Source organism: Maylandia zebra, linkage group LG18 (genome assembly GCF_041146795.1).
Source record: "Maylandia zebra isolate NMK-2024a linkage group LG18, Mzebra_GT3a, whole genome shotgun sequence".
In the NCBI taxonomy this organism is placed as follows: domain Eukaryota; kingdom Metazoa; phylum Chordata; class Actinopteri; order Cichliformes; family Cichlidae; genus Maylandia; species Maylandia zebra.
The window spans coordinates 25,419,008-25,436,375 of NC_135184.1; the positions used below are offsets into that span (position 1 = coordinate 25,419,008).

The 17,368-nt window shown below is 42.2% G+C and overlaps 5 protein-coding genes across 7 annotated transcripts; 3 read left to right on the plus strand and 2 right to left on the minus strand.

Annotated features, from left to right (window-relative positions):
* Positions 1–478: 478 nt before the first annotated feature.
* Positions 479–3,432, plus strand: LOC112436367 (kinesin-like protein KIF1B). The gene is made up of 4 exons (XM_076876775.1): positions 479–530; positions 631–752; positions 846–999; positions 3,341–3,432. The coding sequence occupies exons 1-3, from the start codon at positions 501–503 to the stop codon at positions 976–978; spliced, it is 285 nt and encodes a 94-aa protein (XP_076732890.1). The 5' UTR covers positions 479–500; the 3' UTR covers positions 979–999; positions 3,341–3,432.
* LOC112436473 (leukocyte elastase inhibitor-like) lies at positions 989–6,893 on the plus strand. The gene is made up of 8 exons (XM_076877025.1): positions 989–999; positions 1,053–1,059; positions 3,341–3,458; positions 5,340–5,482; positions 5,863–5,940; positions 6,086–6,175; positions 6,247–6,427; positions 6,555–6,893. Exons 1-8 carry the CDS (start codon positions 989–991, stop codon positions 6,779–6,781), a joined length of 855 nt encoding a protein of 284 aa, XP_076733140.1. The 3' UTR covers positions 6,782–6,893.
* Positions 6,894–7,061: 168 nt separating this feature from the next.
* Positions 7,062–10,908, minus strand: LOC112436371 (transcription factor 7-like 1-B). Its single transcript, XM_024805888.2, has 4 exons — positions 10,772–10,908; positions 8,230–8,292; positions 7,870–8,026; positions 7,062–7,734 (listed from the first exon to the last, which is right to left on the minus strand). Exons 2-4 carry the CDS (start codon positions 8,277–8,279, stop codon positions 7,612–7,614), a joined length of 330 nt encoding a protein of 109 aa, XP_024661656.1. The 5' UTR covers positions 8,280–8,292; positions 10,772–10,908; the 3' UTR covers positions 7,062–7,611.
* Positions 9,159–13,085, plus strand: LOC143413550 (serine/threonine-protein kinase pim-1-like). Its single transcript, XM_076876771.1, has 9 exons — positions 9,159–9,379; positions 9,788–10,027; positions 10,162–10,314; positions 10,436–10,530; positions 10,668–10,715; positions 10,819–11,037; positions 12,066–12,246; positions 12,333–12,503; positions 12,593–13,085. Exons 1-9 carry the CDS (start codon positions 9,319–9,321, stop codon positions 12,682–12,684), a joined length of 1,260 nt encoding a protein of 419 aa, XP_076732886.1. The 5' UTR covers positions 9,159–9,318; the 3' UTR covers positions 12,685–13,085.
* LOC143413551 (uncharacterized) lies at positions 10,772–17,266 on the minus strand. 3 transcript variants are annotated; one of them, XM_076876774.1, is made up of 7 exons: positions 17,130–17,266; positions 16,910–16,967; positions 15,792–15,973; positions 15,638–15,709; positions 15,418–15,537; positions 15,172–15,324; positions 10,772–10,983 (listed from the first exon to the last, which is right to left on the minus strand). In XM_076876774.1, exons 2-4 carry the CDS (start codon positions 16,937–16,939, stop codon positions 15,694–15,696), a joined length of 228 nt encoding a protein of 75 aa, XP_076732889.1. In that variant the 5' UTR covers positions 16,940–16,967; positions 17,130–17,266; the 3' UTR covers positions 10,772–10,983; positions 15,172–15,324; positions 15,418–15,537; positions 15,638–15,693. The 3 variants fall into 3 exon arrangements, with proteins under 3 accessions (XP_076732889.1, XP_076732887.1, XP_076732888.1); XM_076876772.1 differs by having other exon boundaries at positions 16,910–17,022; positions 17,130–17,262; XM_076876773.1 differs by lacking the exon at positions 17,130–17,266 and having other exon boundaries at positions 16,910–17,119.
* Between the last annotated feature and the right edge of the window lie 102 nt (positions 17,267–17,368).

Here is a 17,368-nt window from a genome sequence, read left to right on the forward strand (position 1 = left end):
TGCAGGAGGTGGGGCCTTAAAAGATTCATAAAGAAATAAATCTGTTTAATATCATTGAGGGAAAAATGACTTTTCAGCTCAAAGACCAAAGTGCTATTCTAAAAAGTTTTTTCTTAGAGTACAGACTTTACATGACTAACGTCCCCTCTTCTCTCCACCTCACATTCGCCCCCATCTTTCGTCCAGGTGGAAAAGACCCGTCACCTTCTGGGAGAGGCGGCTCCCGTGGGAACAGCTCCCACCACCAAGTCCCTAAGTGAGTCTCTGTCCCCCAGCGTGAGCTCCGGCACTCTGTCCACATCCACCTCCGCCTCCTCGCAGATCTCCAGCACCACCTTTGAAAGCGTGAGAAGGAGCTGGCCACCAAGGTGAGAAAAACGTGGGCTTAGTGGGCGTTCTTGTTGCTGCCTTCTTCCTTCTCTGCTCGGAGCTGATCGGTCTTGTTCCTGTTGTGTTGTAGTGCCTGCGCCTTCTGACACACACCTTCAATACAGTCACTGATGCTGGTGAACAGCATCAGTGACTGCAAGGTGAGAAATAATACAAAGAAATTAAAAAATAGCCTTTCTGTGTCACATCAGGGAGTTCCTATATTGACGTCTACCTCATCCTGCTGTTGTTTCACTTCAGCTTTCTCTCATCTCACCGATCGGACGTGATCCATCCGTGACGAGCTTCAGCAGTGCCACCCTCACCCCTTCCTCTACCTGCCCCTCTCTCTCGGACTCGCGCTGTGGCTCCATGGGCCAGAAGTAAACATATTTTTAGGAACATTGACCTCGATCTGCAAACGGTTATTGACAGGTTATCTATTTGATTCTAACTTGGTGTGATTTGTGTTAAAGGACCCCTGAGAACAGCTCACGTGCCTCCAGTCCCTCCTGCTCAGACTGTGAAAACTTCCCGATGGTTCCCACTCTGGAGACCTCCTACCTTGCGCGGGCTGCAAAAGAACGAGTTCCTGAACTTGGTGCCTGATATTGAAGAAATGCGACCAGGGTGAGTAATGCCATATTAACCCAAATACTGTCACTATGACATGTGTCTCACAGACCAAATGTAAGTCGACACTCATGTTCTCTAGTTCAAGCAGAAATGATGTGGATCGATTCAAATTCCTGAGCCTGGATGATTTCAGCTGGAAACAAACCAACTCTGCTTCTTCTTCAGATAATTCAATTCAATTCAATTTTATTTATATAGCGCCAAATCACAACAAAAGTCACCTCAAGGCGCTTCATAGATACAGAGAAAAACCCAACAATCATATGACCCCCTATGAGCAAGCACTTTGGCGACAGTGGGAAGGAAAAACTCCCTTTTAACAGGAAGAAACCTCCAGCAGAACCAGGCTCAGGGAGGGGCGGGACCATCTGCTGCGACCAGTTGGGGTGAGAGAAGGAAAACAGGATAAAGACATGCTGTGGAAGAGAGACAGAGGTTAATAACAGATATGATTCAATGCAGAGAGGTCTATTAATGCATAGTGAGTGAGAAAGGTGACTGGAAAGGAAAAACTCAATGCATCATGGGAATCCCCGGCAACTATGCAAGTTGTAAACAGTTGTAGGATTAAAGATTATTGAATGTACAGAATGATTATTTACACAGAGCTATACAGTAGTTCAGTTAAGATAAGTGAGGGTGTAGATAGTTTCTACAGGGGCTATATAAAGTGCTAGTGGTTGTGAGTGGTGGTTCACTCCATGTTATTATTGTGTGTTTGAGGGTACAGTTGTCCATTGTGTGTGTGTGTGTATGTTCAGTCCATGAGTTTAACGTGGGTCAGATGTCAGGAGGCAGAGTTCAGGAGTCTGACAGCTGTGGGGAAGTAGCTGTTCCGGTACCTGGTGGTCTTAGTCCGGAGGCTCCTGTGGCGCCTCCCAGAGGGCAGGAGGGTGAAGAGTCCATGTGATGGGTGACTGGGGTCTTTGATGATTTTCCCAGCCCTTTTCAGACACCGCTTCCTGTAGATGTCCTTTATGGCAGGAAGTGGTGCTCCGGCGATGCGCTGGGCAGTTTTCACGACCCTCTGCAACGCCTTCCGGTCCGAGGCAGAGCAGTTCCCGTACCAGACTGTTATACAGTTGGTCAGGATGCTCTCGATGGTGCAGCGATAGAAGTTCACCAGGATGTCTGAGGACAGGTGGTTCTTCCTCAGAGTCCTCAAGAAGAAGAGGCGCTGGTGAGCCTTCTTGACCAGCTTGGAGCAGTTGGTCATCCAGGTGAGATCCTCGGAGATGTGGACTCCCAGGAACTTGAAGCTGCTCACACGCTCCACAGCCGTCCCCTTAATGTGGATGGGTGGATGTGGGTCAGCATTCCTCCTGTAGTCCACGATGAGCTCCTTGGTCTTCTCGGTGTTAAGCAGCAGGTTGTTTGTGTCGCACCACTCAGCCAGACGATCCACCTCCTCCCTGTAGGCGGCCTCATCGTTGTCACTGATGAGGCCAATCACCGTGGTGTCATCTGCAAACTTAATGATGGTGTTGGAACCATCAGCAGGTCTGCAGTCGTGGGTGAAGAGGGAGTAGAGGAAAGGGCTCATCACACAGCCTTGTGGTACACCGGTGTTCATTGTGATGGTAGATGAGCAGTGGTTATCCAGCCGGACATGTTGGGGGCGGTTGGTCAGGAAGTCCAGTAACCATTTGCAGATGAGGGAACTGATGCCCAGGTCTGTCAGTTTCCTGATGAGTTGTGAGGGGTGGATTGTATTGAATGCTGAACTGAAGTCTATAAACAGCATTCTGGCGTAGGTGTTGTTGTTGTCCAGGTGTGAGAGGACAGAGTGCAGTGCGATGGAGACTGCATCCTCTGTGCTCCTGTTCTGGCGGTATGCAAATTGGTGGGGGTCCAGGGTGGGGGGGAGACAGGATTTGAAGTGTGCTAGGACCAGCTGCTCTAAGCACTTAGCTATTTACAGTTCATAACAAGAGACAAGGCACCATTTCTCTCCTTTGTGTTCCAGTCATCACAGCAGATTAAACTTTTAAAATATTTGCAAATAGTATAAAGAAATATATAAAGAAGTAAAACAATAATTTATTAATACTTAGAAATACTAAAACTTACATTTGTCAGCAAAAACTGCTGCCATCTGAACCGAAACGTTACAAACCAGCTTACCCACAATCTGTGTATTTTTCTATGCTGGCTACTTAAATTGGCATCCAACAAGCTATTTGCTTTAATCTTTTATTAGACAAAGGCTGACTGGTTAGTTCAAGCTTCAACTGCATCCAAAGGACTGAAAATGTTTTAACACAGTGACTGAACTTGATTGAAGTCTCCGTAGTTTGTTGAATCTGTTTCGAGTGACTTATTTTCACAATTCCAGGAATTTTTAAAAGGCACCAAAAAGCATTACAACGCTGAGCTCGAGTCTGTGGACTTCAAAGGAAATGCAGAGGAGGCCAGGGTCCACATCAACAGCTGGGTGGAGAAGCAGACACAAGGTAAGCATAATGTAACTTTAAATGATCTCCACTGTAAATCCTTGGGGATCAGTTGTGTTGTGTTCAGTTGAGACATTATTACCGGATTGTCCACCGTCCACATTATTTTCTGTTTCCAGTTCTTCCAGTCTAATTTCTATTCAGTATTAAGCAGCACTATCTCTGGGTTTTACTGTTTGGTTTCATGCTATTAATAAAACCATCACAGCAGTATGTTGCTGTAAATAGCAGGCCAATTCTTCTATTCTTATTATATTATGTGATGGGTACTTCTACTTTGATCACTTGTGTCTTTAACATATTTTTATTTTTCAGGCCCATTTAGGATTGGCTGCTATTGATTCTATATCTTTATATTATCTTAAGTGCAGCAGGAAATTCATTCATTGTTTTTATAAAAGCGCGATACAAATACAGGCCATTTATAAATCTACCATCTATAATAATAGGATACAAGGACTTTCTATGAGGGTTATAGGACTGTGGTGCCACCTGCTGGAAATGAGACAATCTTAATCCCATTATTTTTGTAGGAGCCATTTTTGGGTTGATACCTCATGTTGCCGCTAGAGGTAACCTTTTTAAGTTTTTTCTTTTTTTTTTAAACTTTATTTAACAAACAATGAGTATACAACATACGAACAGATGAAGTATACAAAACAACAGAACATGAACACAAAAAGCCAAGAGTAAAAGAAAAAGGTAACAATTATAAGAATACACATACATGTATTGTTTTGAGAGCCTTTGTGTTGGTGGAGTCTGATATTGATTGTATGTACATTTCCACATCCTTAAAATAATGACAGAAATATGGTGTTTTGTTAGTAAACTTACATTTATGGATAAAAAATGTAGCTAAAAGTATGAACAAATTCATCATAAAAAACATTTCTCATACTTCTTGGGGAACTTAAACAAACAGAATAAAACATTTTCCCATCGTAAAGAAAACTCCCTTAAAATATGGACAATAACAAACCTGCTAAATTCCTTCCAGAATCTCTGTGTAAAAGAACAGTACCAAAAAAGATGTGTCACAGTTTCTGGATGATCCCCACAGAAAGTACAATTAGTATTTATGTCCCTTTTACATTTGACCATGTAGTGACTGGCTGGATAACATTTATGTAGAATTTTAAATGAGACTTCTTTCACCTTATTTACAATCAAATATTTATGGGGGACCATCCAGACTGTCTTCCACTTGATATCTGGAACATATCGGTTCCAATAAGATGTTATATATGGGAGAGAGACGATATCTTCTTGGAATAAACTACGTATTCTCTTATTGCTGTTACCAAGTTCCTGTGAAAAGCAGATTTTTCCTATTGGTGACTCAGCTGGATCAGGGAGAGTGACTGAGGCAGATATTGAGCTGTCAGTGTTTTTATATAACATTAAAGTCCCTGAGGGTGTGGCACCAAGCACCACTGAGGATTCCACCTTTTTAAGTTTCTGTATGGTAGGTTTATGTAAGGTATTTAAGGTGGACGCACGTAATCAGCGTCAGGTGTGTTGTTAATCATAAGAAGGCAAAACATTTGTGACCGCTGCGCTTTTATCTTAAAATGTTTGGAACAAAGACCAAAAAGGACAAGATAAGTACTGCTGGAGTTATTGGACTGTTTAATTAATTCATGCATACCAGAAGCATCGCGTCACCCCCGCTAACAACCACCTCAGTGGCTTCAAGCCTACGCTTGAATTTTTGTTTTTTGTTCCCTGTTATACTGATCATAAAGCTTTTTCCCCTTTTTTTAAAATAAAAACCATCTTGCTGTTGCCCTGTTTTCTGATTTTATAGCTGAAGATGTTGTACAGTAACTAGTGCATCTTTGGTAATAGTTAATAGTTTTCATAAATTCTTTTTACCAGATAAAATCAAGGACTTGCTAAGCCAGGATGCAGTGGGTAGCCTGACGAAGCTGGTTCTCGTGAATGCCATTTACTTCAAGGGCAGCTGGAACACGCAGTTTAAGGAGGAGAAGACTGCTGATGTGCAGTTTCGACTGAACAAGGTAACAGTGCAGAAAGGCAGCATAGGATGGTGCAGTTATACTTTGATCTGTCATACTACAAACGAGCTGTGGACTTTGCTGAATGAGAACATAAAGCCTGGAGCTCTGAGGGGATAAAATCGTGCTTTTAGGACGATCACTTTCCAACTTTATGCAGTTATGCAATGCAGTTTATTATTCATGTAATATCCAATAAGTTCTCAAATAAATCTCAAACAACAGCACATCACAAACTTCGGCTAACAAGAACAAGTTGTGTTGTGACGTGTGCTCTACATCCAAATCCACTCAATGGCTGGAATAAAACCATGACAGAACTTTTTGAGATCATTTTGAGACTAAACACAAAAAACATTTCTCTTGTCTCCCCTATTTTTCAGAACGACACTAAGCCGGTGAAGATGATGCAGCAGAAAAGTAAATTTCCTTTTGCGACCATTCCTGAGGCCAACTGCAAGGTAACATCCATCACTTTCAGCTTATTACAGGATTTCACCAGCATGATCTAAAACTTGTCTTTTACAAATATCAGCCTAAATTTCTAGATTAGGAAGTCAGATCATCTTTGATGGAGTAATAAATAAAAACAATGTTTCTGGACAGATTCTTGAGATGCCGTATAAAGGAAATGACCTCAGCATGCTCATATTCCTGCCTAATGACATAGAAGATGATACCACAGGCTTGGAAAAGGTAAGATGCACTTACCAGTACTTTAATGTCCAGTTTCAATCAGACAAGCTAGTGACACTGTATCCACACAGCTGGAGAAGGAGCTGACCTATCAGAACTTTGTGGACTGGACTCGCCCAGACATGATGAGCCCCAACGAGGTTGATGTCAAGCTCCCTCGATTTAAGATGGAGGAGAAGTATGACTTGGAGAAAATCCTGACCAACATGGGAATGGAGAACGCTTTTGACATCTACAAGAGAGACTTCTCTGGTGAGAAATATTGCACCAATGAGACACACTGAATCAATTATACAGTTATATTGAGAGCACAAAAACTGCAAAACATCATCTGGTAAAGAATAAAACACAACTGATTTCTGGGCTCTTCATCTACTAGGAATGTCTCCAGCAAATGACCTGATAGTGTCCAAAGTTGTCCACAAGGCTTTCGTGGATGTAAATGAAGAAGGAACTGAGGCTGCTGCTGCCACTGGGGTTGACATGGAAGTCCGCTCTATAACGATTCCCGCTGAGTTTGTTGCCGACCATCCCTTCATCTTCTTCATCCGACATAAACCCACCAAGAGCATTCTCTTTGTGGGCCGGTACTGCTCACCCGAGTAAACACGAGCTGACATTGACATGAATTAAACATAAAACATTATATACAGTATAAGATTTTGTAAGGTAAACCTAGTTCATACAAATGAAGTAAAGAAAAGTTATTAAAACAAAACGTGCCTTGCTGTTTATTCTTTCAGTGTCCCACAGTAGCACATTTCCTGCTAGGAAAATGTCAGAAGTCACATCATTTCTGTAAATTGGGAAGTAACTGTAATACATCAAGTCACCTCTGTCTCTTGTTACCAGGACTTTTTAAAATGAATGGTACAACATGGAAAGAGGCCCTACACAAGAGTTTAGCTTTGAGCTCAATATGCGATGATCCTTTCAGCCATGACATCTCTGACATGGGAAACCAGGGAATTTGATTAGAAAATGGTGAAGGATTTTCTTTTCAGTTAGAAACTGGATTTGTGTAACATGGTGGTGAAAAGCCCCCAAAGAAAGCAGCATATGATCAGTCGCTATATTGCATTTAATACAAACGTCCTTCGTGTATCCTTTGAATACAGAACAGATCATTTCTGATATCTATGAGTAAACCCAACGAGCACGTGTCCCAAAAGACCCCACAGTGTTTTTATCTGGCTTTTCCCTGACAGTTAGTGGACACTGACAGATGTGTGCTGAATATGAAAGGAAACAAAAGAACTAAAGAAGGTTTGCAGTGTTAAAAACAAGAACTACATGAAGGTTGTTTCATCCTGCTGTAACTTATGACAGAAGCATCTTTTGTTTGTTTTTTCATTTATTTACACAAAGACAGATGTTGAAATAACAGGAGTAACAGTTTAATTCAATTGAAATCGGTCCAATCGTCTATAATGAAATTATTGTTGGACATACATAGTTTTCTTTGGTCGACCAGGCTGGATGCTCTTTGGCATGATTCTGTCTTTCTGTTTCAGCCTGCTTGAAATATCTGGCTTCTGGTCGTTTGAAAGCGACTTCCACTGTGGACAGAAGATCATAAGAACACACTGTGAGCACTGCTACTACACATAACTACAGGACAGCTGGGACACATGCAAAAACATGAGCAGACAACATTAACAGATGCATAAATGTATGCAGAGTTACACACTTACTCTCTGTCCCACCACTGCATTTACGGCTGCACTTCCAGGGATGTTGAGTTCAGCAATGACCTTTGGCCTCTGCTCTTTGAGATAGAGCATGAAGGCATTTGGTGGCTTCTTGACGTATGGCCCATCTTCATCCTGCTGGGCTGGGCACTTTCTTTTTCTTCAGGAATAAAACACAGAGTAAGAGCACATGTTAGCACTGTGTACAACTGTGAGGGAAGCAGTTCAAAAACACGAGACAAGCTGTAAAACTGAATGAAATCAGGCACCATTAATGGATCATTACAATAATTCCTGCAGACATCTGCAAACAAATGACAGATACTTGCAGATCAGTGAACCAAAGCAGCAGAGCAAACTTACTTTGGAGTGGAGGTGTTAGGTGGAGGAGCAGGAGTGACATACTCATACATCTGTACACCGTTCCTACACAGATGAAGGGAGACAGATATGAGATAACAGGAAGAAGTTATGAATATAGAGATGTTCAGCAGCTGTGTTCACTCCAGTGTTTGTGTGTTTTACGTACAGTACTCCAACAGGACGCAGGTTCTGGAGCACACAAAACACACAACAGGTGACGAGACAAGCTGCAATACTATCATCTATCCACTAGGTGGAAGAATTGATCAGTAGAAAGAGGAGATGTGCTCAAAACGACATTCATACATAGATTTATTCTTCTTAGTTAGTCTTAAGAATTAGGATTCACTGACAGTGAAGAAGTTTCAGACGTGCACTCGCGTTTCCCCTTTTGCCTTTTCCTGCTCCAGCCAAGTCCTCCGCCTGCTCGACATCTCTCCTATTACCTTTTATTACGCTTGCACTCATGCCTTTGCCTTTCACCACTTCAAAACTGCGCCTTCTTCAATATTACCTTCATATGCTCTCTTTGCTTTTCGCCTTCCTCACTACACTAAGTACCATTTTTTAACGCTGTGTACTCACTCTTGCTAAGTACATGTGAACAGATCTTGAAGAAAAAAAAACAAAACAAAACATACTTTTCTTTTCTCTTCTGATACTATTGAATGATCCTAACAGAAAAAAACAGAGTTAACACTGACTTAATAAAAAAGTGTTATATTTTATCTCAGATAAACTAGTCAGTGTTTATTAGTGTTTGCTCAACTAGAAGTCTTCATAGTAGCATCCACACATCAAGTCTTTAAACAAATAATGAAAGGATAATGAAAGAAAGTTTAATGTGAAATTACTGAATTATATGAAATGCCAGAGTGTTTTTCTTTAAACTACTTGCCTTTTAGTGATGTCACTAACCTTGTCACTAAAAGGCAAGGTTCTAATGTTGTGTTGCCATAGACTCCGGAGTTTACTTTTAAAGCTCACTTACAGAACTGACTTATACAGCTTAGTTAGAAAAGTCAAGCATCCAGACATTTGAAGGACTATTCACTCATTAAGGTGACATTTTCTATTTTAAAAATTAAGATGAAAAAGGAAACAAGAAAAGTTACGACTGAGGCAGATAAGAAAGATCCAGGAGATCAAAGTAAGTAAAAAATAAAATCCCCTAAATAACAGAATGTACATTTCTAACAATGTTGAGGCTCTGTGTATAAAATGATTCATTTTTAGAGGATTTAAATCCTGGTTTTGATTGAAACTAACCTGAGTGCAACATGTCTAATCAAAGAAAGGTTACTGGGGCACTTTGTCTTTTGGTAAAATAATGTGACAAGTTTATTCTTGGACTGAGCAGTGAAAACAGAGCAACAAGTGTCATCAGTATCTAGACTTAGTAGACCTAGTATGGACTCGTCTTGGTGTGTTTTTTATCAAAAGGATAAACTTGTTATTATATTGTAAGCAATACTAATTTAAAATTCAATGACATCAAAATCCTTCTAGTCCTGATGTCGAGCGCTCTTTTTCACTAATGTGTTGTTGTTGTTTATAGATTGTAAGAGCAGGATGGCTAAAAGAAAGGCCAGTCCTGAAAAAACGACCCCCATAAAAAGGAGGGTCACTGAGCAGGCTGGTCCTTCCACCAGCTCAGATGCTCATGTGGTCGGGGGAGTCAAGCGAAAGGTCCAACAAGATGAAGCGGGGACAACCAATACAGCAAAAAAGCGTAAACTTCTTGAGCATGTGAGCGGTGACAAGGGGCAGGCATCTTCCTGGTTGGACACTGGTAAAGGTAGGCTAATTAGTTGAGTGAGGGATAGATTAAGTGTACATCTGGTTGCTAGTTTGAAGATATTAGTGTTTGGGAGATATTTGTGTCTATTATCTAATAAGCTGACGTGCTTTTGGTGTTTTCCACATCTGCAGACTGCAGCATAGAGATTTCAGAGAGCTGCAGTAAAAACAAAAAGGCTGGCAAAAGGAAAGCTGCGGGAGACACCAGGGACCCACCTAAGAAAAAGAACGTGGACCAGGACAAAACCAAAACCATTGCCAAAAAGTCAGTGGCTGAACAGAAACGTAAGTAGCAAGCAGCTTAGCTTTTATATTCAGGTGAAGAGCAAAATGAACATTTAGGGTACAGCAGAGAGTAATTTGTGTGACAGCTGTAGTAAAACCCAATTTGTGTTTGTCTGTTTAGGTGACTTCCAAGCGAGATACGTGGAGGAGCACCGGCTTGGAGAAGGAGGCTGTGGAGCAGTGTTTTCTGGCTACCGCATAAAGGATCATTTACCAGTAAGTGTTCAGATGGTGGTAGTAAGACAGGCAGTAATGCAGATAAGGGATAATATCGTAAGCTGAGATGTATGCTGTTTTACACCTTTAATGATGTCATACTGAGGAAATGCTCATCAATGCCCTGTGTCTTTTAGGTGGCCATCAAACACATCCCAAAGGGGAAAGTGTACTGCAAAGTGAAGGTAAATGTGCAAGACTTGAATTGTTTTTACATTAGTGGATTGCATGCAGCGTTCACCTGTGGAACGTCTGTGCCTCATCATCCACTTTGTTGAAATATTTCAGGATGATAACGGGAAGAATGTGTCAGTGGAAGTTGCCATCATGCTGAAGCTTGCAGCTGAAGCAGATGGATCAGTGGAAACATCAGCCCCAGTGTCTCTGTTGGAGTGGTTTGACTTTGGCAGAGAGCTGATCCTGGTGATGGAGAGACCTGTCCCCGCTGTGGACCTGGATAAATACATAGAAGAAAATGGAGGATTTTTGCCAGAGGACAAGGCCAAGGCAAGTTGACTTGCCTTAGAAGAGTCTTAGACTGTACATCATTCAATCAAAGCACAGAGTATTAGAGAAACATTAACCCATTGATTGATTATTGTCTTTTTCATCGTTTCCAGGTAGGGCTGGGCTATATCATACCATTCACGGTAATACCGGTGTAATTTTGGGCAACGATAGGAAAATGAAATATCGCGCTAGAATAGGCACTGCGCATGCGCGTTTTACCTATGTTTACATACGCAGATGGCGGTGACGCAGAAAGAGAAGAGCAAAAGTGGATCGTTGAATGAAACGGATGAACCAGAACTGGTTTGTAAAAATGCTGCAACTTTAGTGGTGTGGAACTGGTTTAGCTTTCGTCCGTCAGATACACAACAAAGCACGATTTTTGGTAGCGCATGCTAGCGGGCCGTCGTTATTACCGTGTTGTTTGGAAAATACGGCACACTTAAAATCAATCCTTTGATTTTTCTGAAACTCGACAGTGCCCCTTATAATCCCGTGTGCCTTATGTATGAATTCTGGTTGTGTTTACTGACCTCAAAACGATTTTATGTACACGGCGACTTTGCTAAGCTACAAAGCCGCACCGCTCGATGGATTGTCGGAGCATTACGGCTATCGTAGGCAGGCGCCTCGCGGAGTGATACGTACTGCACCTCAACGTGATATTACCGTATTGTGTGTGTATAACCTCTTTTTAAGCTTTGTGGATATTTTACATGGTTATGCTGAGGATATGTCGGCCAATTTCCACTGGAAATGCCTTTTGGTTAAACTGTCAGCGAGGAATTTGCATTTGCACTGTTACATTTTTATATAACTTTAATGCACATAAAAAAAACAGCTGCTTGTTTAAGTGAAAATACATTTATGGGGTTTTTTGCACTAATAAAGTTGTGGAGTTGTAAAGTATTTTGTCTAGTGTCAGTTATATCGTCAGTTATATCGTCAGTTATATCGTTATCGCAACTTTTCAAATGTATATCGTGATAAATATTTTTGGTCATATCGCCCTGCTCTATTTCCAGGTCATTCTGAAGCAGCTGGTTGATGCTGCGAAGCACCTGGAGGATAAACACATCTTTCACCGGGACATCAAGAGTGAGAACATTCTAATTGAGACCGGCTCAGATGTACCGCGTGTTCGTATCATCGACTTTGGACTGAGCTGCTTTGTTAAGGAGCAGTCGCAGTACCGCGTCTTCTATGGTAACATATTCTGCTCTTGCTCTTCACAGATGTCACAATTTTCGCCTTTTGTTTTAGAAGAAATTGCAATTGTGTCTGTTTATTAGGTACAGAAATTTACTCCCCTCCCGAGTGGTACGGGCGCAGTTGCTACAGGTGTGGACCCACCACGGTATGGCAAATGGGAGTGGTTCTGTACGAAGCGCTTCATGCCGGGGACTTTAACACCACGAGCTTCCTCAAAAAGCGCCTGAAATTCAAAAGACATCTGTCCAAAAGTAAGAAAACGTCACACTTCAAGACTGACTGATGGCTTGGACCACTGGAACTATCATCTTCATGTTTTTTCTCTTTCCTTTCTTTCCAGACTGCCGGGATTTCTTGGACGCGTGTTTAACCAAAGTCCCGGAGACGCGGCCGACACTGGAGGAGCTACAGCATCACACTTGGCTGAGATAAGCCTATCACACACACACACAAACACACACAATTCAGACGTTATCATTTATGTGTGATGTATGAATTACCTTTCTTTTTTTCAGGAAATAATTTTTTTTAATTGGCCCACTTTAAATTTCAGTGTTTTGGAATTCCTGTAACCCCCCCCAGCCATCCCAGGAAAGGGGATCTCTCTTTGAATGGGCTTTCCCGAGGTTTCTTCCCGTCAGTCTGGCCCCCCCAGGGGAGTTTTTCCTCGTCTTCATAGAGAGCTTGGGCTGGCTCAGGAGCTCCATCAAAACTGTCTTTATTTAATTACTCTAATGTAATCATATACTTTAAAGTAATCAAATAAAAGACAGTAAAAATCTGAAGACTTGAAGTAAACTTCCATTAAAATAAAACTTGTTTAATTCATCTTTGCTGAGGATACTGTGTTATTACTATTTCAAGGATTATGTCAGAACACCGGATACTGGTACCCATCCCTACCCATCACTAGGGAACAGAACAAACCAGACATCAATTACAACAAAAATGACACTGACCCAGCCAGCATGACTCGTCTGCCTTAAGAAATGTTTAGCAATATTACAAATTGGGTGATATGCCTTAAAGTAGCTTCTCATGTGTTCAGCATTGTCAAAGGCTACATTTTAATTAAAACCACAATCTAGTAATGTTCTGTCTTTAACCTTCCTAATTTGTTTTTTGTCCTAACCTAATACTAAATTGCCAGTGAAAACAAAAGTTACATAAATAAAGAAGAGTAAAGAAAATTAAAGTCTTTTTTATTGTAACAGTTTACCAGTGTACAGTTTGGTTTGTGACATATCTATCTAATAGACTCCAATTTGTGCATGTAAATGGAGAGTCCTCTTCACACACTGAGGTTAATTATGGAGTTCCACAGGGTTCAGTGCTAGGACCAATTCTGTTTACATTATACATGTTTCCCCTAGGCAGCATCATTAGAAGACATAGCATAAATTTTCACTGCTATGCAGATGACACCCAGCTCTATCTGTCCATGAAGCCAGATAACACACACCAATGAGTTACACTGCAGGAATGTCTTAAAGACGTAAAGACCTGGATGGCCGCTAACTTTCTGCTTCTTAATTCAGATCAAACTGAGGTTATTGTACTCGGCCCTGAAAAGTTTAGAAATATGGTATCTAACCAGATTCTTACTCTGGATGGCATTACCTTGGCCTCCAGTAACGCTGTGAGGAACCTTGGAGTCATTTTTGACCAGGACATGTCCTTCAACGCACATATTAAACAAATATGTAAGACTGCGTTCTTCCATTTGCGCAACATCTCTAAAATTAGAAATATCCTGTCTCAGAGTGACGCTGAAAAACTAGTTCATGCATTTATTGTGTGAATGTGTGTGTGAATGGGTGGATGACTGGATATGTAAAGCGCTTTGGGGTCCTTAGGGACTAGTAAAGCGCTATATAAATACAGGGCATTTACCATTTATTACTTCCAGGCTGGACGACTGTAATTCATTATTATCAGGATGTCCAAAAAACTCACTGAAAAGCCTTCAGCTAATCCAAAATGCTGCAGCAAGAGTGCTGACATGGACTAGAAAGAGAGAGCAGATTTCTCCTGTTAAATCCAGAATTGAATTCAGAATCCTGCTCCTCACATACAAGGTCTTAAATAATCAGGCCCCATCTTATCTTAATGACCTTGTAGTACCATATCACCCTATTAGAGCACTTCGCTCTCGCTCTGCAGGCCTACTTGTTGTTCCTAGAGTATTTAAAAGTAGAATGGGAGGGAGAGCCTTCAGTTTTCAGGCCCCTCTTCTGTGGAACCAGCTTCCAGTTTGGATTCAGGAGACAGACACTATCTCTACTTTTAAGATTAGGCTTAAAACTTTCCTTTTTGCTAAAGCATATAGTTAGGGCTGGACCAGGTGACCCTGAATCCTCCCTTAGTTATGCTGCAATAGACGTAGGCTGCCGGGGATTCCCATGATGCATTGAGTTTTTCCTTTCCAGTCACTCACTATGTATTAATAGACCTCTCTGCATTGAATCATATCTGTTATTAACCTCTGTCTCTCTTCCACAGCATGTCTTTATCCTGTCTTCCTTCTCTCACCCCAACCGGTCGCAGAAGATGGTCCCGCCCCTCCCTGAGCCTGGTTCTGCTGGAGGTTTCTTCCTGTTAAAAGGGAGTTTTTACTTCCCACTGTCGCCAAAGTGCTTGCTCATAGGGGGTCATATGATTGTTGGGTTTTTCTCTGTATCTATGAAGCGCCTTGAGGCGACTTTTGTTGTGATTTGGCGCTATATAAATAAAATTGAATTGAATTATCTGAGGAAGAAGCAGAGTTGGTTTGTTTCCAGCTGAAATCATCCAGGCTCAGGAATTTGAATCGATCCACATCATTTCTGCTTGAACTAGAGAACATGAGTGTCGACTTACATTTGGTCTGTGAGACACATGTCATAGTGACAGTATTTGGGTTAATATGGCATTACTCACCCTGGTCGCATTTCTTCAATATCAGGCACCAAGTTCAGGAACTCGTTCTTTGCAGCCCGCGCAAGGTAGGAGGTCTCCAGAGTGGGAACCATCGGGAAGTTTTCACAGTCTGAGCAGGAGGGACTGGAGGCACGTGAGCTGTTCTCAGGGGTCCTTTAACACAAATCACACCAAGTTAGAATCAAATGGATAACCTGTCAATAACCGTTTGCAGATCGAGGTCAATGTTCCTAAAAATATGTTTACTTCTGGCCCATGGAGCCACAGCGGGAGTCCGAGAGAGGGGCAGGTAGAGGAAGGGGTGAGGGTGGCACTGCTGAAGCTCGTCACGGATGGATCACGTCCGATCGGTGAGATGAGAGAAAGCTGAAGTGAAACAACAGCAGGATGAGGTAGACGTCAATATAGGAACTCCCTGATGTGACACAGAAAGGCTATTTTTTAATTTCTTTGTATTATTTCTCACCTTGCAGTCACTGATGCTGTTCACCAGCTGGTTGTATTCAGTATTGAAGGTGTGTGTCAGAAGGCGCAGGCACTACAACACAACAGGAACAAGACCGAGCAGAGAAGGAAGAAGGCAGCAACAAGAACGCCCACTAAGCCCATGTTTTTCTCACCTTGGTGGCCAGCTCCTTCTCACGCTTTCAAAGGTGGTGCTGGAGATCTGCGAGGAGACGGAGGTGGATGTGGACAGAGTGCTGGAGCTCACGCTGGGGGACAGAGACTCACTCAGGGACTTGGTGGTGGGAGCTGTTCCCACGGGAGCCGCCACTCCCAGAAGGTGACGGGTCTTTTCCACCTGGAAGAAAGATGGGGGCTAATGTGAGGTAGGGAGAAGAGGGGACGTTAGTCATGTAAAGGCCATAGGTGAGGGTAGGGACGTAGATCGACCGGTAAATTGAGAGCTTCGCTTTTACACTCAGCTCCCTCTTCACCACGACGGACCGGTGCAGCGTCCGCATTACTGCAGCTGCAGCCCCAATCCGTCTGTCGATCTCCGGTTCCCTTCTCCCATCACTCGCGAACAAGACCCCGAGATACTTGAACTCCTCCACTTGGGGCAGGAACTCATCCCCGACTCATCCTATATTTCCGTTTTTATATTTCTAATGTTTGCCTTGTTTTCTTCACTGTCTGGTCTGCCTCTGTCTTGCCTGTATGGATGCATTTACACCGAAATGTCCCCAACAAAGGATGTTTTAATTCACCACTATTCCAGTGAAACACGAGTCTCCCATCTTCCTGCTACCAGTCTGGAGTTTTTGTTCACCAAAGCAGACACCAACTTCATACTGACGGACAGATCACTGCCCTTTTGCCGCCTTGTCTGACCGTGTTTTGTGGCTGTGGTTCACTTCACCTCACTCTTCCCCATTCTTGTCATTAAATCAGGCTGTTCTGCAACCATGGCAGCCATTCACTCTATGGCTTTATTCATGGTGTATTTTACCCCTTCACTAAAGGCCGTTCTCGTTTCCAACATTATATTTGCAGTGTTCGTCTATCTATCAATATCTGCGGAGTATTTTTTTTAACGAGTATCCTATTTTCTAAAGCACAGCATGTAAAGGGTAGCTCGGTTAGCAGGATGCTAGCATGTAGCGCTTAGTGAGACACGCCTCAGACGAGTTGAGCAAAGACCCCGTCTGTGTACTTTATACGTGAGCAACGGATTTAAATAAAATTAAGGTTTCAAAAGACAAACTTGAAGATAAAAAAATATATATATACTCACCGGAGAGCCGCCAGGGTTTGCCGCTGCCATCTTGGCGCTCCTAAATTCAAAACTGCCTCTGCAGTCAGGCAGGGGAGGCGTGGAAATTGTCTTTGAGTTAGTCAAACGTTTTCCTTAGTTCGAGTAGATGATAAAAAAAATAATAATAATAAATGGGATTTTAAGTAGGACTAGGCGTTCTGTAATGATCTCTATTTAGGAGAAAAACTTAATCACTCACCTTTAAACAGCTCTCTTTTAGGAGACACACTGCTGGCTAACGGTGTCATGTGATCAAACAGCGTAATTTAATTGGCTGAGAGCCACTCGACTCGATCTGGTGCTGATTGCTCTGGCTTGGGTCATTAAAGTTCATCACTTTTGCAGGTGAATTTTTGCAGGTGAATTTTTTTCAGGTGAATTTTTGCAGGTGAATTTTTTTCAGGTGAATTTTTTTCAGGTGAATTTTTGCAGGTGAAT

Excerpts from the sequence above, each read along its gene's own strand:
- LOC112436367 (XM_076876775.1), top strand. The coding sequence starts at position 501 with ATGCTGGTGAACAGCATCAGTGACTGCAAG. Across the intron at positions 531-630 it reads ACAGCATCAGTGACTGCAAG|CTTTCTCTCATCTCACCGAT; the intron begins GTGAGAAATAAT and ends GTTTCACTTCAG. Across the intron at positions 753-845 it reads TGTGGCTCCATGGGCCAGAA|GACCCCTGAGAACAGCTCAC; the intron begins GTAAACATATTT and ends TTTGTGTTAAAG.
- LOC112436473 (XM_076877025.1), top strand. Across the intron at positions 6,176-6,246 it reads ATACCACAGGCTTGGAAAAG|CTGGAGAAGGAGCTGACCTA; the intron begins GTAAGATGCACT and ends GTATCCACACAG. Across the intron at positions 6,428-6,554 it reads CTACAAGAGAGACTTCTCTG|GAATGTCTCCAGCAAATGAC; the intron begins GTGAGAAATATT and ends TTCATCTACTAG.
- LOC112436371 (XM_024805888.2), bottom strand. The coding sequence starts at position 8,279 with ATGTATGAGTATGTCACTCCTGCTCCTCCACCTAACACCTCCACTCCA. Across the intron at positions 8,027-8,229 it reads CCTAACACCTCCACTCCAAA|AAAAAGAAAGTGCCCAGCCC; the intron begins GTAAGTTTGCTC and ends TTATTCCTGAAG. Across the intron at positions 7,735-7,869 it reads ATGCAGTGGTGGGACAGAGA|TGGAAGTCGCTTTCAAACGA; the intron begins GTAAGTGTGTAA and ends TTCTGTCCACAG.
- LOC143413551 (XM_076876772.1), bottom strand. The coding sequence starts at position 17,178 with ATGACACCGTTAGCCAGCAGTGTGTCTCCTAAAAGAGAGCTGTTTAAA. Across the intron at positions 17,023-17,129 it reads TAAAAGAGAGCTGTTTAAAG|GAAAACGTTTGACTAACTCA; the intron begins GTGAGTGATTAA and ends ACTCGAACTAAG. Across the intron at positions 15,974-16,909 it reads CAAACCCTGGCGGCTCTCCG|GTGGAAAAGACCCGTCACCT; the intron begins GTGAGTATATAT and ends TCTTTCTTCCAG.
- LOC143413550 (XM_076876771.1), top strand. The coding sequence starts at position 9,319 with ATGAAAAAGGAAACAAGAAAAGTTACGACTGAGGCAGATAAGAAAGAT. Across the intron at positions 10,028-10,161 it reads CTGGTTGGACACTGGTAAAG|ACTGCAGCATAGAGATTTCA; the intron begins GTAGGCTAATTA and ends CCACATCTGCAG. Across the intron at positions 10,716-10,818 it reads AAGTGTACTGCAAAGTGAAG|GATGATAACGGGAAGAATGT; the intron begins GTAAATGTGCAA and ends GAAATATTTCAG.